Genomic DNA, 21301 nt, shown 5'->3' with positions numbered 1-21301 from the left:
TTAGCGCTAGGACATTAAGGAGCTTTAAGAGAAGATCAGACAGGTTTATGGATGGGGATGATAGGTGGAAATAGGTAGGTATATTTCAAACAGGGACTGCCATGTGTAAGCCTGGTGGCTTTTTGCAGCTTCCCTTAATTCTTAAATTCTTATGTTCTTATTTTTGGCTAGATGCCAGAAGTCATGATGGGAGTTAGATCTTGAAAGATTTTGACACTTTCTATTAATGAAGGAGTTTTTGGTTAGTTGGAGAACAGACTTGGCATGGTTATGGGCAGAAATATAAAGTGCATGAGATTCTGGTAATGGAAGGCTCAAGTACCTTTTGTGGGCCACCCCTCTCTATCATGTATAGCATGAGAACAAGCTGTGTTAAACCAAGGTTAGGAAGATTTAGGTTGAGAAAAGGAGGAATGTACACCTCCATGCCAGACACTATCACCTATGTTATGTGCTCAGCATACGGAGATGGGTCTCTGACACGGAAGCAATAGTCATTCCAAGGAAAAAAAAAATCAGCAAAATACCTCCTCAGGTCCCCCAACTAGCAAAGGCAAAATGCTAGAGGCACCTTTGCTTTTTTTTTTTTTTTTTTTATGTAGGAAGGACACTGGCCAAGGGCAACAAAAATCTAATAAAAAAAAAAAATGCCCACTGAAATGCCAGTCCCATAAAAGGGTCAAAGCAGTGGTCAAAAATTGATGAATAAGTGTCTTGAAACCTCCCTCTTGAAGGAATTCAAGTCATAGGAAGGTGGAAATACAGAAGCATGCAGGGAGTTCCAGAGTTTACCACAGAAAGGGATGAATGATTGAGAATACTGGTTAACTCTTGCGTTAGAGAGGTGGACAGAATAGGGGTGAGAGAAAGAAGAAAGTCTTGTGCAGCGAGGCTGCGGAAGGAGGGGAGGCATGCAGTTAGCAAGATCAGAAGAGCAGTTAGCATGAAAATAGCGGTAGAAGACAGCTAGATATGCAACATTGCGGCGGTGAGAGAGAGGCTTAAGACAGTCAGTTAGACTTTGACTTAGGGGGATCCTGAGGAAGGATTGGAGCGATAGGACAAAATATAGATATGAGATTGTGATCGGAGAAGCCCAACAGAGAAGAGAGGGTGACAGCATAAGTAGGATTAAAGGTCAGGAAAAGGTCAAGAATGTTGGGCGTATCTCCAAGACAGTCAGGAATATGAATAGGGTGTTGGACCAATTGCTCTAGGTCATGGAGGATAGCAAAATTGAAGGCTAGTTCACCAGGATGATCAGTGAAGGAAGAGGAAAGCCAAAGCTGGTGGTGAACATTGAAGTGTCCAAGAGTGGAGAGCTCTGCAAAAGGGAAGAGAGTCAAAATGTGCTCTACTTTGGAAGTTAAGTAGTCAAAGAATTTCTTATAGTCAGAGGAGTTAGGTGAGAGGTATACAGCACAGATGAATTTAGGTTGAGAATGACTCTGTAGTTGTATCCAGATGGTGGAAAACTTGGAAGATTCAAGAGCATGGGCACGAAAACAGGTTAAGTCGTTGCGCACATAAATGCAATATCCAGCTTTTTATTGAAAATGAGGATAAAGTAGGAGGGAACAGAAAAAGGGGCTATTGTCAGTTGCCCAAAGGAGTGAGACACGGGCAAAAGCACACCAGATATTAGCTGAGACCAGAGCACATACATCAGTGTGGCATGCCCTCATTATAACAATGAAGTGTGCAATATTTCATCTAAGAGATTCCTGATGCCAACAAAAGTTATCTATAAATCTAACATTTGCAATTATGGCTCAAAATCATCTACAACCCAAAACAAATACATTATATTACTTGGCACCTAAAAATTCCAGTATTACTTAGTTATATGTTGATGAAAAGCGTGTGAGTGTTCCTTTAAATTTTAAAGCCTGGTATGTAAAAATTAACTTATTGCGCTAATGAAGCATGTTTCTCTGCCATATATTGTCCAGTTTTGATGATTCTGGTGTCATTAGAAAGGGAATTAAAATATCTGAAAAAAAAAAAAAAAAAATATGTGACAGAATTTTGATTGACTATTTTTTTCTAGCTTAAGAAAAATATCTGGATGAGGAAAAAAAATTTGGATTTTTCTCAAAAACAAAAACCAAAAATGAGAATTGTGTGTTTTGTGACAAGTTTTCAAGAAAATCCAAGAAAAACTTGTCAAGATATACAAAAATCTAAAACCAGGATTATTCCTAGATGATTCCAGGATTATTTCTAGATGATGTAAGAACATTTTGACCTGTTTTGTAAAATGTTATATTTCAACCCTCTAGGTGTCATGTATTCCCTTATGGAGACCATCACTGTAATTATAAAAAAAAAAAAAAAAAATCTTCAGCTACATTTTAGCAAATATATGATTAAAATAAATGAATTATGGTTTATTTTCTCCATCCTCCCCCCATTACCCATAACCCATGGTGGTAGGATCCACATGGATGAGTATCTTTATTTAATCTTTTATGAAAAATAACTGTAATGAAAATTAATTTACATAAGCATAGCTCTGTCATTTGGCATCATGTCCCTGACACCCCTGTAGCTATCCATAGCCCAAAGATAAGGACAGGAATGATGTTATTTGCTTCTCTTCCTTCTAATCTTCCTAGGCCATTGCACTATGTAAAGTTTAGAAATACGGTGCATCACTGAACTGAAGTGTACTGCAGAGAGAGAGAGAGAGAGAGAGAGAGAGAGAGAGAGAGAGAGAGAGAGAGAGAGAGAGAGAGAGAGAGAGAGAGAGAGAGAGAGAGAGAGAGAGAGAGAGAGAGAGAGAGAGAGAGAGAGAGAGAGAGAGAATTATCCCATTACCTGTCAAAGCTTAGAATTAAGAAACAACAGATAGCAGAAAACAACTATAAGGCCCCTTTCACACAATGCCACTGGTGGCTGCCACCAGTTACCTCCCATAGTTTGCTATGAAACCCTTCATATGAAGCCACCATGGTGGCAGGGCAAGTAATCACTGCCAGTAGTGGTGCATTCTCACAACCTGTGACTACCACCTGCAGTGGCTGCCACTCACAGTTGGGCATTGTTTCAAATGGAAGTGTTCATACAGAGCCACAGAGTGATACCACTGTTGTCCATAATCCATCACTTTTCAGCACTGCCAGGTTTTGAAAGGACCTGACATCTTGTGATAGAAGGGAAAAACAACTTATGGAAAAAGGTGGGGGAGGAAGAGAACAAAGAAGACCTAATCTGTGGGGCAGAAAAACACCCAGTAATTTGGGATCGATTAACTTATGACTATAGCAATACAGCTGAGAGAGAAAATGCTTGGAATGACATCATTCTGCACTTCATTCCTGATGGCAAATCTCTGATTAACAAGAATGAAACAGATGAGTTAATAGTGCAGATAACTGCAAATACCAGGTAAATTGTACACTTTATGTTACAAGCACTAAAACTGGAAGGTGTATCCACTGTAGATTACTTATAAACTAATATTATCCATGAAAAAAAAATTGACAATAGCAAAATCTTGAAACATTCAAAATAGTAAAATCTTTACAAATTTAAAATGGCAGAATCTTGAAAAGTGTATGATGCAGATCTCTGTCTATTCTAGACTATATCATTTGATGCACATGTATTCTTCTCTTTTGAGACCGTCTCCTCCTTTTCCTGCTCAGCAAAGCAGAGAGAAGCAGCTCCTCCTTTAACACCATTCTTTTGACTGACAAGCTTGAGAAGGGATGGCACAAGTAGTGGCGATCACTGGTTACCTGACCCTTTCACACTGAGGTAATTGGTGGTGGCCATTGGTGACGGACACTGGTGATGTCACGTGAAAGGGGCCTCAGAAAGATCAGTGGTGCCACAGGGTGAGGAGTAGGGTGGTAAGAATACTGGACACTCTGCTATGGTGGCACCACCTGTTACCCAGCCTTCAAAAGTAAGAAAGAAGATATAACAAAAGAAGGAAAAAAAGAAAAGATGTAGCTCAGGGTAGTTGAGAATGCTGCCTCCCTCATACAGCTGGACCTCCCCCTACTAAATACTCTGAAGATGAAAGGAGAGAAGGAAAGGATAGACTATGGAAGGCAAGTAAATGAAAAGAGAAGAAAACTGAATTGGCTAAATAGTACACTCATTCCTTGACATTACCTTATTTAAGTCCAGGTATATGATTCTGTAACCATCCCTAGTGTCTGTTGCCTTGTAGACTTTACCATAAGCACTCAACAGGTTTGTAAGGTATAAATTTCCCTTTGTGAGTCCGTACTGTAAATTCTTCATCAACCTAGGCTTGCCTAAATGCTCCTAATGTTCCTCACAATTATCAACTCCATTATTTTACCTGTAATTAAGCTCTGGGGGCGTAGTTTGACATTAACATTCTATCTCTTTTCTTAAAGATTGGCGCTACATTCGCTTGCCTCCACATTACCAGTACTTCTCCTGAATCTAGCAATTTCCTAAAGAAAGTAACAATCAGTTCACTAATAACATCTTTGTATTCTTTTAGCAATCTACTATGTATTTTGTTTGGTGACAAACTTTTTTTAGCTTATTTATCTTCTATTCCACTATCTCCTTAGTTATTAAAATATCTGTAAGCTTGTCATCATTGTCTGCTCTGAAAATTTGTTCACTATAAGGTATTTCCTGCACGTTTCCCTGAATAAAAAGTTGAATAACAGTTGTCTAGAATTTGATTTATCCCTTCTCCAGAACTAACTAAATTTCCTTCAAAAGCCCTTAATACATCTAATGATTCTCTATTTTTTGTTCTTTATACCTGAAAAATCTCTTTGGATCTGTCTTCATCTGCCTAGCTACCTTTAATTCATAATTGTTTTTAGCCTTCTTCATAAACTTCTTGACTGTTCTAATTCATTATAACGAGGCCCTAAATCCTCTTCTTTTTAATCCCTTATACAGGGTGTAACATGATTTTCTACAGACATTGCTAGAGGTGAAAATACAAGTTATTCAAAACTGAAAATATTCTATGCACATATGGATTTTGAAACTTTGTTTAGCTGGTATGAAATTCAGGTGTGGCTGGGCAACAGATACAATGACTGGGCTGGGCAGTTTCCATAGCAGAGAAACACCATATCCACACACTCCACATTACTGTTTGTGGCAATTTTTTCTCTCAAAATTATGGAATGCAATCTAAATGTATTCACTGTTAGTCTCAGTGGAAAACTGCAAGTGACTAACCAGCAATCAGCTGATTTTATGCTTGTTTCTTCCCCTCCCCACCCAGGTAGGTGTGGTGCTGCATAGCATATAATTTTATTTGTCATTAATTACATCCATACAAGTGCATAATGTTTATCAGTAAATTACCAGTCCATTAATACCACTCATCTCATTATGGGATACTGTCAAGCTCCAAAACTTGTAGAAATCATTACTGAATAATTCACAATTTCACCAGTGGACATCCCACATCCACACATTCCACCACAGATACCCACATGGCCCAGCCACACTCAAATTTCATACCATGGCTAAACAAAGCCTCAAAATGCATATGTGCACAGAATACTTTTAGCTTGGAATAACATGAACTTTCACCTAGCAATACCTGCAGAAACTCATGCTACACCCTGTACATACTTCTTTACAGTCCTATATAGCATTTTAACTTATCAGTTATAGATTAAGGATCATTCTCCTTTGATCTTATGTTCTGTATGTTAAGATTTACTATCTGGCCTGTATGTAATCTATTAACAAAATACTTATACAACTCATCAGCATTAACTTCCCTTCTTAATCCTTCAAAATCTGTTCTCCTACAGTCATATGTATGTTTCTACTTCTGGAAGCTTGCTCCTATTTCAAATTCAACAATGATCAATGTCCATCCTTTCACTTCATCCTGACACTCCTCCGCTCTATCTTCCATTCTCTCTTAACTTTCACAACAACTTCATTCTCTCATTGAATTTTCACTCAGATTCCTACCATACTCCATTTTTCTTTCTATTTTCTTTCTTTTACAATTTTCTATTCCAAGACTGGCACATTCTTGCAACATTTTCTCACATTTCTCCCATTCTTCTTCAAAAGTCAGCCATCCACCATGTGCTTCCCCTTCTCCTACCTCCAAAACTTCTAGACCATTCCACTGCTGCTGCTATTATGGTAACTATACCTCTCAATACATCCTATACACTCTATAAATGTTGTCCTATCTTGTCTTAATCTCTCATACACCATCCTCTCATATTCCTGTCTAAATTCCTTAATTTCCATTCTTTCACTAACCATCACATGAGTCGCCAACTCTCTGCCACCATTCTTACCACAATCCCATCTATTTCTTACTTTAATCCTTACAACAGCAGCATAATAGTTAGACACTATAAAAGTCCATCTCTCTACTTTAGCATCCAACACATCTTTGTTTACTCTCTCATCTACTGCTGGATAATTAATCAGTTTTTCAGTTCCCCACTTGTGTGTCTCCTGCATACATGACAGTGGATAGTTTTATGCTGGAATAAAGTGTCATTTTTCTGATATTACAAATGGTTACTTTTATATGAATTTTTCATGGTCAAAATTTTGTACAAAAATTTCAAGAAGTGAATTTTTTTTTCTCCACTTGGGAAAATTATATCAAGAAAAGCCTACAGGCAATGTTAACTTTGTCTTTGTTTTCTACTGGGACACAAATTCAAAGCAACTGAACAAGAGGTAACTTCTCCACTATGCATTATGACTGCATATCAATTATACATCTCATTTTTTCTGAGAAAACAAAATTCAATGAAGCTTGAACATCTTATTCCTTATGTAACCCCTCACAACATATAATTAACTAAATTGAATGAAAAGTAATGAACTTATCACAGAAGTGTCTCCTCTCCTTAAACAATTTCCATGTGATAGGGAGACAGGTTGATCTAAGTTCTCCAGTTAGGTTGGAAGAATACAGCTGCCATACTCCTTATACATCACTGAAGGTTACAAAGTCAAACAGAGCATAGAAACTAGCAACCTTTTCTATATGTGTTCCTGTAGGGAGGCAAGCCTTGACATCTCTTTTTGCCACCCTCTCTTTAACAGAACTAAGTAGATCTTTAAGTAGATAAAAAGATAATTAAATTAAATTAAGTCAGTATTATTCATATATAAATGTGGTTTAAACCATCTTAATGAAAGTAAACATTTATAGCTCCTCTTTCCCTACAGCCTCCATATGACCTTTTCAATAAAGGACAACCTACATCTGGAATCAGCCACTCATCATCTCTTACATACCTGTGTCATGATCATGATGTGTGCCCCAATGAGGTGGATTGAAATGTGAAGGCTGAAGCGGACCAGAACTATCACCACTCCTTGGTCAATGATGAGGCCATTGAGGACCTCAAAGGTGATGGAGTAGAGGGTGGTGATGATGAGTGCCATGTACAGAGGCAGTGGAATCACGGTGTAGATCAGCAGCAGTACCTGCACAACAATGCCTCTTAATCTCCATCTCACTTTTTATACTTCTCACGAGTAAAGTGGATGCTCACCTTTAGAGCCTGAGGGTGCTCAAAACACCTCATTCCTATCTCAGTCCAGAATGTCTTAACTTTAGAAGTTTAAAGTTTATATATACTTGAGGAATATGCTATATTACAGAGCATGCAGAAGCATTATCAAGTACTTAATGTATCTATGAGGTACAGAATACTATAAAATAAAATCATAAACACACTTGCTACATATATTTGTGCTTCAGAGCAGCATCATCTAATTACTTAATCAAGAAATGACTAACATAATTTGATAGCCTAACAAAATGGTGCTAAACATTAACATCTGCTTCCATCTAAAACTACAGTTCTTGGGCACCTTATTACACCCTGGGTTGGAATCCAACAAACCTGTATAGTAATGCTATTGCACAATAATTATATGAGTAATTAAATGAAAATAACATTCCATTACTAAAAATGAGGGTCAATGGTCATTTACAACCTTCTTCAACTAACTGGATATCCCATAAAAAAAAATTAAAAAGCCCAAAAACTGTCTGCAACTGTACATGAATCAATGACAAAGCAGGTTGCACAAATAAAGAATAAGCACAGTAAAGCTTATTATTCTACCTTCTGTAAATAAAAAAAAATAACAATAAGCACAATAAAGCTTATTATTTTATTTTCTGTGAAATAAAAACTAAAGAATAAGCACAGTAAAGCTTTTCATTTTAGCTTTTGCAAGTTGGAATAGATTAATAGAAAAGTCTAAGGGTGTGATGCAAAAATGCATATCAGAAATTATTTAGTTCAAATAAACTTGAGATGAAAACCTTGATAGTTGGACAGAGAGAAATAAGAAGGAAAAAATAGTTGGACAGAGAGAAACTAAGTGGAAAAAATTTAAGTCTAGGTAATACAGGAAGGGAGAGAGAGAGAGAGAGAGAGAGAGAGAGAGAGAGAGAGAGAGAGAGAGAGAGAGAGAGAGAGAGAGAGAGAGAGAGAGAGAGAGAGAGAGAGAGAGAGAGAGAGAGAGAGAGAGAGAGAGAGAGAGAGAGAGAGAGAGAGAGAGAGAGAGGTATTGGGTAGGTTTTGGGGGGCTTTATGTGGTCAGTCACTTATGAGTGTCAAATGGGCTATGATTAAACATTAAAATATAAACACATTCAGAAGTTTTAATTTCTGACTTAAAAAAATGGTCCTTCTTGATGTCTTGCCACATGGAGAATGGAAACTGGTTTACTGATTACAAAAATAATACTGTATATTTTTTTAAATATCTTATCATTTGAATACACATGTGGAAATAAAACCAGGGATACTATCACACAAACATAACATGTGTGATGCCCAGTATGTTTACTTGATTTGGATTTTGTTGTTTATTTACAAATAGAGAAAAAAATTCTTCTTGAGTTAGTTGATAAGGCAACTAGTGCAGTATTTTCTTGAATTTCAACTGATTCCATTTTAATGTTCTAAATTTTGACAGCAAATTTGCCTTTACCCAACTGCCAATTTTGACAAAAAAAACAGGAAATTTCAATGCTTAGGGAAGCACAAAAACTTAATAAAACAATACAATGCATATTTCACTTAGTGGCAATTTTGTGACTGTGCTGACTGACTACATGGCAAATACTTTGATCTGCAGGGCAAGGAGAATGATACATGGCAATTAATTTGACTTGCATAAGTCTCCTCACATAGCAGCAGTTTGACTTTAATGGTCAAAGACTGATGAAAGGCAGTTACTTTGACTTGCATGGTCAAGAAACTGACCGACAGTAGTTAGTTTGACATACTCGGCCTAGAGGCTGATGCATGGTAGTTAGAGTGACTTGCACAGCCAAGATAATGACACATGGAAGTTAGCTTGACTTACACAATCAAGAGACTGATGCACAATAGTTAATTTGAGTTTCATGGTCAAGAGACAGACACACAGCAGTTACTTTGACTTGTCCAGCCATGACATTGATGCCTGGCGGTGAATTTGATTTGCATGGCCAAGAGATTGATGGATGACAATTAGTTTAACTTCCACTGCCAAAAGATGATGCAACATCTGGCCCCTCTAAAGAAACAAGACATTTTTAACAAAAGTTTAGACCCCCAGTCAAAAAATCCAGATTTTACTATAGTAACCAATTTTTCATTTCTTGCAGAAACATGTCTAGTAAGAGAGAAATTGATAGTTGCAAGCACTCCTAAGCATATCCACTCAGCAGAGAACATAGATGAGCATCTCTGATAGCACATTGATGATAATGAGAACTAAAGACTACTTTAGCCACAGCCTGTATGACTCCAGCTCTCTGGCCACACAGCCCTGTGCCCCAAGCTGTACACACTGCCTGGCACACTCACTTCAATACATATGGCAAACATGCCCACTGCTGTGAGGTCTGGGCCCACCCGGGGAAGGGCGGAGGAAGGCTGGTGGAGGGAGTAGGGCAGCAGACTCGCCAGGATCAGGGAGACAGACATCACCACAGACACCAACAACTGATGGCTCTTGGAAAGTAGTGAAAGTGCACATTTACTGCTGTGCAACAAGCTATTTTCCAATGAGAATAAAATAAAATACAGTACAACATACCTGTTTCTAACATCCAAATCCATAAAGAAAAGGGAAAATTATCAAGACAAAAACACATAACACCGGTAATGTGACAGTTACAGTATATCTATTTAAAAATTCATATTTCAGAATATGCAAAATTAAAACAAATACTAAGCCCCAACAAGATTACAAAGAAATAAAATGAGCAATCTATATAGATGAATCACTACATTAAGTTATGGCCAATTTCAAAACAAAACCACAGTTGTTACAAGCATACAGGGTGACCCAGATGTCTGCATATTCTGACAAAAATAGTGAATATTGCTATGATCATCAGCCACTCAAATACAATATGATGAATGCTCCATGAATACTTTTCACAGAAGAGGCTTTGAGTTAATTTTCTGTATATTGTTTAAAAAAGAATAATACTAATGCTGATACAGTTCCTCATAAAAACAAAGAGCTATATATAAGAACATTTTTTTTTTTAGATTTTTCAAGATATTGTACATTTCAGAACTCTAAGTATCCAGGGCACTCTGTATATCAGGTAGCTCTTGACTACATACTAATCCTTCAGGGATAATTTTATTTGAATGACTCACTTTTATGGACTTTCTTATCCACCAGAAGTCAACAAAAGTTATCATTCAACCTAACTACTTTTTAAGTGTCTTGATATCAATTTCATATACAAATGTTGAGATCAATAGCTTTTTTATTCATCCTATCATCAAGAGTATTAAATGTTATAGCAAACAATAAAAAACCTCACTACAGTCATTAACTCAATGGCTTCAATTTAAGAATAGCTTCAACACCCTATTATTAGGTACCTGACTTACCACATTTTCAGGTTTCACTACACAGAATTTGCAAACTAGACATTGAGATCATGGTTTCCAATGTTACTTGTGTTTGATGCATGTGCATAATTTGGGATAAGATATGGTAAAGTGCATATTTCTTTATATTTAAATGTTAGGATGGCTGAGTCTAGCAGCATATCTCCACTGTCACATGTTGTTTCCTATACAATTACTGAGCAAAAGATGAAATTAGTGCACAGTGAAGGTTTCTTGCATATACACATTAAGCTCAATAGCAGTCTACAGTGCCTGCAGTTGTAGTCTGAAGCAATGCCCTGTACTGGCTATGTTCCTGGAACTCTTTACACAACATTCTCAGGGCTTTCATTCACTAATTAGTACACTTGAGTTAGCTTACTTTTATATCACTCATGTAGTGCTGGATATGTTGTGCATTACACAGATTTCAAAGTGGATGATTTTGTTATGTTTTTCATATGATACATTTAATTCCACTGCATTAAAGCAGTGAGTGGACAGTAGTGTACCAAGTAGACTCACTCAAAAGTCATTTGCTTCAAAACCTTTACTGTGATATTTACTCTTAAATCTTATATATGGAAGTCCACAATGGGTGAATGACAACAAATGGAAATGATTTCCCAGAAAAAATCAGTCAATCTACCTATATATATATATATATATATATATATATATATATATATATATATATATATATATATATATATATATATATATATATATATATATATATATATATATATATATATATATATATATATATATATATATATATATACACACACACACACACACACACACACACACACACTTACCTAACTACTTGAAATATTGATGTCAATCATAATGAGGCTATGTGTCACATTCTTTGCACCAAAACATTAAACTGTAAAGCTATCAACCTGCAAATTTACTGATGCTAATTTCTGCTCATGTCTGCTTGTGGGCCACAGTAGCAAGTCATGTGTGGCAATTAAACAACCCTGCCCAATGACCTGTAGCAGATAAACAAAGCATTCACTCACACCTCACTCTGCACCAAAGATCAGTCACCAAGTAAAGGAAAATAAGCCAGGTTCTTGTTCACATTTCATCCTAGTCCTACCGGTCAGATATTGCAACAAGTCAGATAAAGAATGCACCCACAAGCAGGAGGACTTGAAAGCAAAAGGTAATGAGGAAGCTTGGGGAAGTAAGTGGATGAACTTATGGATTTACATTGGGTTGATCAGTGAAATATGACCAATATACCAAAGAAACAAAAGTCAGGGCACACTATTCCTGTCCCATTATCCAGTCATCAGGACAAACAAGTAACAGTAATTATGAATATTCAATGAATGAGGTATGGAAACCATAAGTGTCTACCATAGGTTTGGAAGCAGATGGAGAACGTGTTTATGTAGGAAAGAATTGACAGGAAGGAGACTGAAAAAAGAGACAGCTAAGTTGAAGTGTGGCAAAGCTGGAAGCATAGATGGAATAACTGCAGAAATATTAAAGAATGAAGAATATGTAGTAATAGAATGGATGCTCCTGATATGTGATCTGGCAAGGGAACAAGGAGAACCACTAAATAAGTGGAGAAAGGAAGTTATTGTAACTCTGCATAAAGGTAAAGGTTATAATAGTTCATAAGGGGATCAGCTTATTTAATGTGCCAGGGAAAGTTTATAGATTCCTCACTGAAAGACTGATGGATAAAGGTGACTAAGGTGAAGGTTTCTAAGGAGCATGGAAGCTTTATGAAAGGAAAGTTGATGAAGGTAAAAAACTGTATGCATTATCCTGGGGAAAGCATGACAAGATTAAAAGAGCTCTGTGAAATGTTCTTAAAAATCTATGGTGTAGAAAGACAGTTGTTGGGAGGAATTAAGGCTTTTTAAGGGGAGACAAACATTTGCAGCTATAAGTGTGGAGGGGGAGTGTACTGCAGGTTTTGCTAAAGGAGTAGAAGTGATGCACAGATGTGATAATTATCTCCATGGTTGTTAAATATTCTTAAGTATGATTCTACTGTAAGGGAGTTGACAAGTGACAATTTAATACACAGTCCATCTTCAGTCCCTGAAGATGGACTGCACACAATTCAGTGGCATCTGGAATCTCAAGGCCAGGCAGAAATGCTGGGTGGCTAATGCAATAGGTCTCTTCTTGCAAACCCAGCTCAACATGGACATGCTACAGTGACCTCTAGAATCATATAGCACATCAAGTGAGCACAACACACATTATGTAACCCAATATCATTTCTGAGTTGCAAGGAAAGGATTTCTTAGGTTTTACAACATAAATACACTACTCTATGTAAGCAGCCCGTTGGAAAATGGTGAGATGATTTCTGGGTAATTTCCCTGTAGTTTTTCAATAAAAGTTTTAACAATTTACATAGAGTTCTGCCCTAATATGAGTGATGGAGAAGCAGGTAGACTGTAGTTCTGATGTAATGTTCAGTTTTACAACTTTTGTAGTTCTTCTTACTGGAAATTTTATGTTCCTATTTAAGATGATCACTCCAGTCCTTCAAACAAATAACATGTTTTCACTTCTCTTTACTAAAGCATTCAAGTCTATCCTCAACAGGAAGATCTTTCAGGATCTATCAGCTCTTAGCCATCTATTTCTTTCTAATCATAGTACATATTCTGTACATAGTATGCTAATGACAATCCTCTAGTATTCCTTAGTGAACCTTGGCTGACCTCTCTTTGAGACTTCAGTGAAGCCTTACCTGATATTTTGACATATCAAAAGTTGTTGATAGAATTTGTCCAAAATCTTTAATTTCTGAGTTTCCCTCATACAGTCTCAATTTATGTACCTTTATCTATAATTTCCTTTCCAGGTGTTCAGTTGCTAGTGTTAGACATACACTGTTCTTCAAGATCTAACAGTGGTGTTTAACAAAACTGAGTCTTATCACCTGCTATTATTCATAAATGGTATTCTTAGCCTATCCTGTTTTATCCATTCTTAAGCTAATGAATCCAGCCCATATTTTTCACTGTCATTTACCAGATATCCAACAAAGCAGAGAGAGAGAGAGAGAGAGAGAGAGAGAGAGAGAGAGAGAGAGAGAGAGAGAGAGAGAGAGAGAGAGAGAGAGAGAGAGAGAGAGATGAGAGAGAGAGAGAGAGAGAGAGAGAGAGAGAGAGAGAGAGAGAGAGAGAAAAGCCACAGACCTCTTAAGGTAGCATCACACAGGCAAAATTTAACCCAGCATGCGATCTGTTTTTGCTGTTGAGATTGGCAGCACAGCAAGTTTGGTGCCACACAGGCAACAGGCAATGGATATTGTGTTGATGCCTCGTCATTCCAACAACAAACACCAAGTCAGCATCTCTCCAGCCACTTCATTTTGCCTTAATTATTCCAAAATTATATGTTTTTATATATGACTGCAAGTTTTTTTGAATGGCTTTCGATTTGATGATGGAATAAGGATGCTGTAAATCTTTCGCTCCACTTGACAGCTCATTTAGGCAGTGTGGCTTTGTCTCCATAGGCCACACCCTGCTGGCCATGGTCAGATCACTCTGGAGAAGAGGTGGCAACAGCACTAGCAGGTCCTATAGACTATAGTTCAATTACTTTGTGCCAAGCTTTCACACTCAAGCAAAACTTAACACAGGACTCCATCATGACACATTGTTTATCTTCCCAGCTGCAACTGTCAAATACGAGTAAGTGCTATAAATGGGACTGCCATTTCAGTGGGCATTTTTTTTATTGGATTTTTGTTGCCCTTGGCCAGTGTCCTTCCTACATAAAAAAAAAAATAATAATAATAATAATTTCACACACCACACAATCAAATCACAAGCACACACTGGCACATATACTTTATTTTTCTAAGTTTTATAGTTGATAATTTTACTCATTAAGTATGACAATATAATTTTATTTTACATGTACAATTTTTAGTTTGACAGTCATTTGATTTTAAATACTCCCAGCAAGTCCAGCACCACAGCTGCTTTCCATTCTTTCTGACAGCAGAAAACAAGCTCCATGATGTCATTTGCTGCTCAGTTTGCCCAGTCAGCAGCAAAAATGGGCAGCATGCTGGGAGAAATTTGCCCAGTGTGATGCCACCTTTACCTCCTGATATTTCTATAAAACAGGGGAGCAGACCTCAAACTACTGTCTCAAAAACTCCACCTACTAGAAATAGTCTTGCAGACCACTGTCGCTTGTTATACCTCAACTACCTATCTCCTTTACATTTAACGTGCTTAAGCAATTCTTTGCTAAAAATCTTAACTCTTAATATCTCTAAGTTAGGTGTTCTTAGTCTTTTCTACCATTTTCCTCCTCCTTTCAGATGTTACTTGTGTATAGGGACCTTATTTGCTCTTGTAAAGAGTACAGCTCTCATGAGTGGTGGGAGTTACTCATACAATCCTTTTATACAGGATGGTATACAAAGCTTTTCACCTAATTAACTCCATTCCTAGTAATGCCTTCAATTTCTGACACTCCACAATTTTGCAATTCTTGTTATTTCCTATTATTATTTCCAGTGTTTTTGCTCTTTTGAATTTGCTGCCTTCCTCCCTTACCTCCTGTTTCAATGAACAAGATTTTCCCTTTATTCTTACTCTTATTTTTTTCCATCTCATTAATGGAAGAGTTAACTATAACTTTATGGTCTCATCCCTTTCACTGATAAAACTGGAATTCTCTATCTGTATTTTCTTCTCTTTCTATGATGAACTGTTCCATGAAAGGAGTATCATGACATTTCCTGAAATATATCAGTCTAATTTTTTTTCTTTTTTTAATGAAGGGCAATTTAGCAGGCTTATTCCTTACAATTTTTGAGACATTGGCCAGCCTTCTTCATACAGAAAAGTTTTCTTAACTAAAGAAGCTAACCTTAAGAGACTTGAAGCTGTAATGACTTGCCTTTTATTGGTTCTTATTGGTTCTTTTACCTTCTGTAAGTTTAGTATTTCAAATTTACTGAAGTTGTTTTGTACCTCTTGACGAGTAAAGTTTACAGAAAAGAGGATATATATATATATATATATATATATATATATATATATATATATATATATATATATATATATATATATATATATATATATATATATATATATACTCGTATATATATATATATTTTTTTTTATTTTATTTATTTATTATTATTTTTTTTTATAAATGACTGAGCCAATGAAGTTAAAAGTAAACTTTTTTTCAGCATTTGAATACTTTATTTGCAAATTAATTATTTAATCTTATTTTAGTACATAAATTTCATGATCCTTTTACTTGTAAAACATTTGCAAATGTAATATTCATACCATCTATGCATTTACTTAAAAATCTTTGTTACTTGTAAATTTCTATCAACTATTACATAAAAATACTAAAATAAGAAAATAACAAAAATGCTTGCTAATCCTTTCTCTATGAAGAAAATGTTTTCCACATTCATAAAAAAATGTTTGTGCTCAAGATGAAGTAGACACTGGGAATAACTTTTGCTAGCTAGAGTGCCCATTGGATACATGGACTCGCTGTAGCCAGAATAGTGTGGCAGGTTTCATTAAAAGCAAAGGTAAATGAATGAATGGTGACACTCATCATTTGAGATTAAAGTGTTTGTCAGTAAAAATATTAAACCTTCATATTTCACGGGTACAAAATCTGCTGCCACATCTATGAATATAACATGATGAATTCCACATCTGCTATCCAGTGCCTGAAGGTTATAAACTAAATTACATACATTTTTCATCTGTCAAGACAAGATGAGGAGAGTAAAATCATGGGGGAGGGAGGGAGGGAGGGAGGGAGGGAGGGGGGGAGAGAGAGAGAGAGAGAGAGAGAGAGAGAGAGAGAGAGAGAGAGAGAGAGAGAGAGAGAGAGAGAGAGAGAGAGAGAGAGAGAGAGAGAGAGAGAGAGAGAGAGAATGTGTGTGTGTATGTGTGTATTTACTTAATTGTGTTTTACCTAGTAGTGGTTTACAGGAGGGGAGCAATCTCATAGTATCTTGTCTCTATATCTATCCAGTTTGATCTTAATAACATGGACAGTTATGGCATTGACAATATCTTCATTCCATTTGTTCACTCTTCTATGAGGAAAACTATACTTCTTGATGTCTCTTCTACAGTTAACTTTCTTCAGCTTCTTACTGTGTCCCCTTGTACTCTGTGTCTAAATTTATAAAAAAAAATTTTGTCCACATTTTCCATACCATTTATCATTCTATAGATGTTTATTAAATCTCTCTCTCTCTCCTATTTTCAAGAATAGGAATTTCCAACATTTTTAAACTCTCTTCATAGGTTGACTTGCTCAACTCCAGAACCATCTTAGTGACTGCTCTTTGTACTCTTTCTAATTTTTACAATACTCCTCTTTGTATGAGGAGACCATACCACTGCCGCATATTCCAATCTTGGTCTTACCATGGAAATCAACTTTTTTATCATTCCTTCATCCAAATATGAGAATGCCATTTTTACTCTTTAACAAATTCTTCGTCTCTCCAGTAATTTTATCATGTGTCTGTCCAGAGTCAAATTTTCAGTAACTGTTACTCCCAAATCCACTTCCTCTTTTGACTTCTTTAACTTTACACCATCCATCTCATAATGATATTGTATTCTTTTCTTACTCTTACCAAACTCTGTTACTTAACATTTACTTAAATTGAATTACATTTGGCAAGATTTACTCCATATATCTATCTTATTTAAATCATCTTGCAGTATCATACAGACATTTACATTTTCTACCCTTCTCATCAGCTTAGCATCATCCACAAATAAGTTCATAAAACTATTTTTTCATTTATGTTGTTCACATATATTAAAAACATTAACAGTCCCAACACTGACCCCTGTGGGATACCACCACACCACCAAACTCCTTTACTTTACATTTACTTAAATTGAATTCCATTTGCCAAGATTTACTCCATCTATTTATTTAAATCATCTTGCAGTATCATACAGTCATTTACATTTTCTACCCTTCTCATCAGCTTAGCAGCATCCGCAAACAAGTTCATATAACTATCTATTTCTTCATTTATGTTGTTCACATATATTACAAACATTAACAATCCCAACACTGACTCCTGTGGGACACCACTAGTTACTTCCAGCCAAGATGAATTTTGGTCTTGTATTACAGTTCTCATCTCTCTATCATCCAGATAATTGTCCATCCACTCCAGCAGCCTTCCTCCAATTTTTCCATAATTTCTCATCTTCCATAACAATCTTCAGTGTGGTACTTTGTCATACGCTTTCTTCAAGTCTAACTAGACACCATCCACCCATCTGTCTCTCTCCTGCACAATATCGATTACCCTTGAATAAAAGGACAATAAGTTCAACGAGCATGATCTTCCCCTCCTAAATCCAAACTGACAATTTATCAAAACTTTATCTCTTTCCAAATGTTTCATCCATCTTTCCTTTATTGTTCTTTCACACAGTTTTCCTACAACACTAGTCAAGGACACTGGTCTATAATTTAGTGGGTTTTCCTTATTTCCTCCTTTGAATATCTGTGTAATATTTGCTCTCTTCCAATCTTTTGGTACTCTTCCCTGTGTATGTGTGTGTGTATATGTACATACATACATACATACATACATACATACATACATACATATATATATATATATATATATATATATATATATATATATATATATATATATATATATATATATATATATATATATATATATATATATATATATATATATATATATATATATATATATATGGCTTTAAGAGTTAATATGCACAATATTATTCTAAAAAATTATCAAGCAACCCATGTTCATTGAGAAAGACAATTGCAGAGATCCACAAAGCAACAGCTGATGAGTCCAAGGAAAGCAGTCAAGGAAGCAATGCAACTGAACTAATTTAACTAGAAGCTTTGATATGTGAGGCATTGGGAATCAACTGTATATGATCCATGAATTTGTCTTGTCTGTATTTTGTGAATAGCATGGTGGACACAATAGTAGCTTCAAGGGAACCACAATATGAGTTAAGTTATTTATGGCAGCACATACCAGCACACAATGTATCCTCATTGCCATGACACATGATCACCAGGCCATATCCTCCTTAAAGGGAGCTAACTAAAATAAGGGATCTACAGCAAGGCAAAGAAATCTGAATCATCCCTTTCCCTCCAAGCCTTGTTTCATCATAACAAACATACAGAGGAGGGGGATTCCCAGTTTCCTCTATCCTCCTCCAATTCACTTATTGGAAATGCATAAAATAGATATGTACTTTACACTCTCCATCTCAAAAAAAAATGTTTAATAAGAGGTATGTTATATCTGAAGAGCAACTCCAGATATTTCTTTTTAGAATAAATCACCCCTGAATGACATGTAAAAGTAGTGTTTGCATCATATAATACTTAAAAAAATGATACAGAGAGTAAGTGGGTGAGTGACCTATCTGACAACTGTCCACATACACCAAGCCTCAGGGTTTAAAGGGCATGTAATTTAAAATCCACAAACATGGTTTAAGTGTCATGTGCCCTTTAATCCTCATTGTATCATTTTTTCCCTCTATCTACTTTATTACCATTGTACAAATTTCAATAAACAATATGTCATGAAAAGTTAACCTATATTGTTATTTTTCATTGTTCTTTTTAATTAGGGGTTTATAATTCAAGTTAACAAAAAAATTCACAAAAACAAAAACACACACAAAAAAAATCTAGCAAAACAAATTCAAAATTCTGCCATCATATATTGTTTGGAAATTTTATTTGGTCTTTTTTTATGATTGTAAACTAATGGAGATAAAGTTTTATAAAGTGATAGTTTTTGAACAAAACATTTTTTTCAGCACTTAAACACTGAGGTATAGATCTAAAAATGAGTGAGGACTACTTCACCATATTAATATTATGGAGAAAAAATAAATAAATAAAATAAATAAAATAAATCACAGTACACCGAAAACTACGAAATGGTGTGATGCTCCCTTTAAGGCTGGCATGCTCTATCCTCTGCACTTGTTATTGCCTCTTCTCCAAGATAACACAATTTGTCAAAGCTTTGCTGGGATATATTGTGAACATGAATGGTTCCCACTTTGGTTCCACTCTTAAGTTCTAGTAAACAAGAACCACACCCATAATGAAATACAGAAACTTACCATTTTTGTGCAGCTAACTTTTCACAACTCATCACAAAGGGACAGTCCACAATAAATATTTTCATCACCTTTGTTTTGCTTCCTTACATTACACTACTTGAATTTCATGCCCTCTTTCATCTTTATATATATATATATATATATATATATATATATATATATATATATATATATATATATATATATATATATATATATATATATATATATATATATATATATATATATATATATATATATATATATATATATATATATACAGCATCCGCAAAAAGTATGCAGAAAATGCGTGGATTGTGGCCCAAGCAGGTAGCAGGCTTATATCTCATTATAATAGTACTTGGCAACTATAGCCAGTGTCTGGCAATCTACCCAGTCCTGTTTCCCACCAGTGTCACATGAGACTGTCACAAGAGGGTAATGATTAAAGTTTACCAGAAGAAGAAATCCCTGCCTTTTCTTCTTCCTACCTCTTCCCATACCAGCATCTTTGCAAACACCTAAGAAGGGTCCCAAGAATCTCATTGAACAAGAAGACACATACTGTTGGCTTTCACAAAGAAAGCATGCCAGTGGAAGAAATTTGTAGAACAGAGAAAGGGAAAACATCTATCTACAACTTCATTTCACTAGCCACTAATCTAATCTTCCCGAAATGAAGTGCCACCTCATCAGTCAGTTCCAGAGCATCGCAGGAAAACCTCACCTACTACAAAAAAGTTGATTAAGAGAGATGTATTGAAAAATCCCAACATAACAGCAAGACTCAAGCTCAAACAAGCTCCCCCTTTCCATCCCTGATAATGTGGCAGAACACACCATCCAGCACCATTGTCAGAGATGCAACCTGAAGTTGCATCTCTGCTCTCTAACCTTTGAACTTGTACTGACTTACAAGATGCATGTTGCTCTTGTCAAGTTTGCAAAGAAACACAAGGATTTCACCAATGAAGATTGGAGAAGGGTTGTGTGGAGTGATGGGTCCACATTTCAGTGTGGTGCAGTGAGGCATGACAAGATGAGGTGTCCCCCTGGCATGAGCCCCTCGATCCCCATTACCTGCATTTGACTGTCAAACACCCACCTTCAGTCATGATCTGGGGTTAATTGTAGTGGAAAATTGTTAAATACAGTTGGGGGGTTGATGGTAATGGTTCTGATAATGGTGTTTAAAGAGTCAACTTCATCAAATAAAATGAATACCAAATATGAGGATGCAAACAGAAAATAAGAAAGTACATTAATTATACAAAGTGT

The 21301-nt window shown here is 35.9% G+C and overlaps 1 protein-coding gene across 7 annotated transcripts in view; it reads right to left on the bottom strand.

Annotated features, from left to right (window-relative positions):
* The window catches only part of LOC135116168 (adenylate cyclase type 9-like), a 160914-nt gene that overhangs the window by 102333 nt on the left and 37280 nt on the right, over window positions 1-21301 (bottom strand). For 6 of the 7 annotated variants that reach the window (XM_064033447.1, XM_064033445.1, XM_064033439.1 and 3 more), the window contains exons 4-5: window positions 9825-9971; window positions 7246-7437 (exon numbers count right to left, since the gene is read on the bottom strand). In XM_064033447.1, the coding sequence (XP_063889517.1) occupies window positions 7246-7437; window positions 9825-9971 (339 nt within the window). The remainder of the gene's footprint in view (window positions 1-7245; window positions 7438-9824; window positions 9972-21301) is intronic. The other variant, XM_064033444.1, reaches the window with a different exon arrangement.

This window comes from Scylla paramamosain, chromosome 30 (assembly GCF_035594125.1).
Source record: "Scylla paramamosain isolate STU-SP2022 chromosome 30, ASM3559412v1, whole genome shotgun sequence".
In the NCBI taxonomy this organism is placed as follows: domain Eukaryota; kingdom Metazoa; phylum Arthropoda; class Malacostraca; order Decapoda; family Portunidae; genus Scylla; species Scylla paramamosain.
This window is presented reverse-complemented; position numbering and strand designations above follow the sequence as displayed.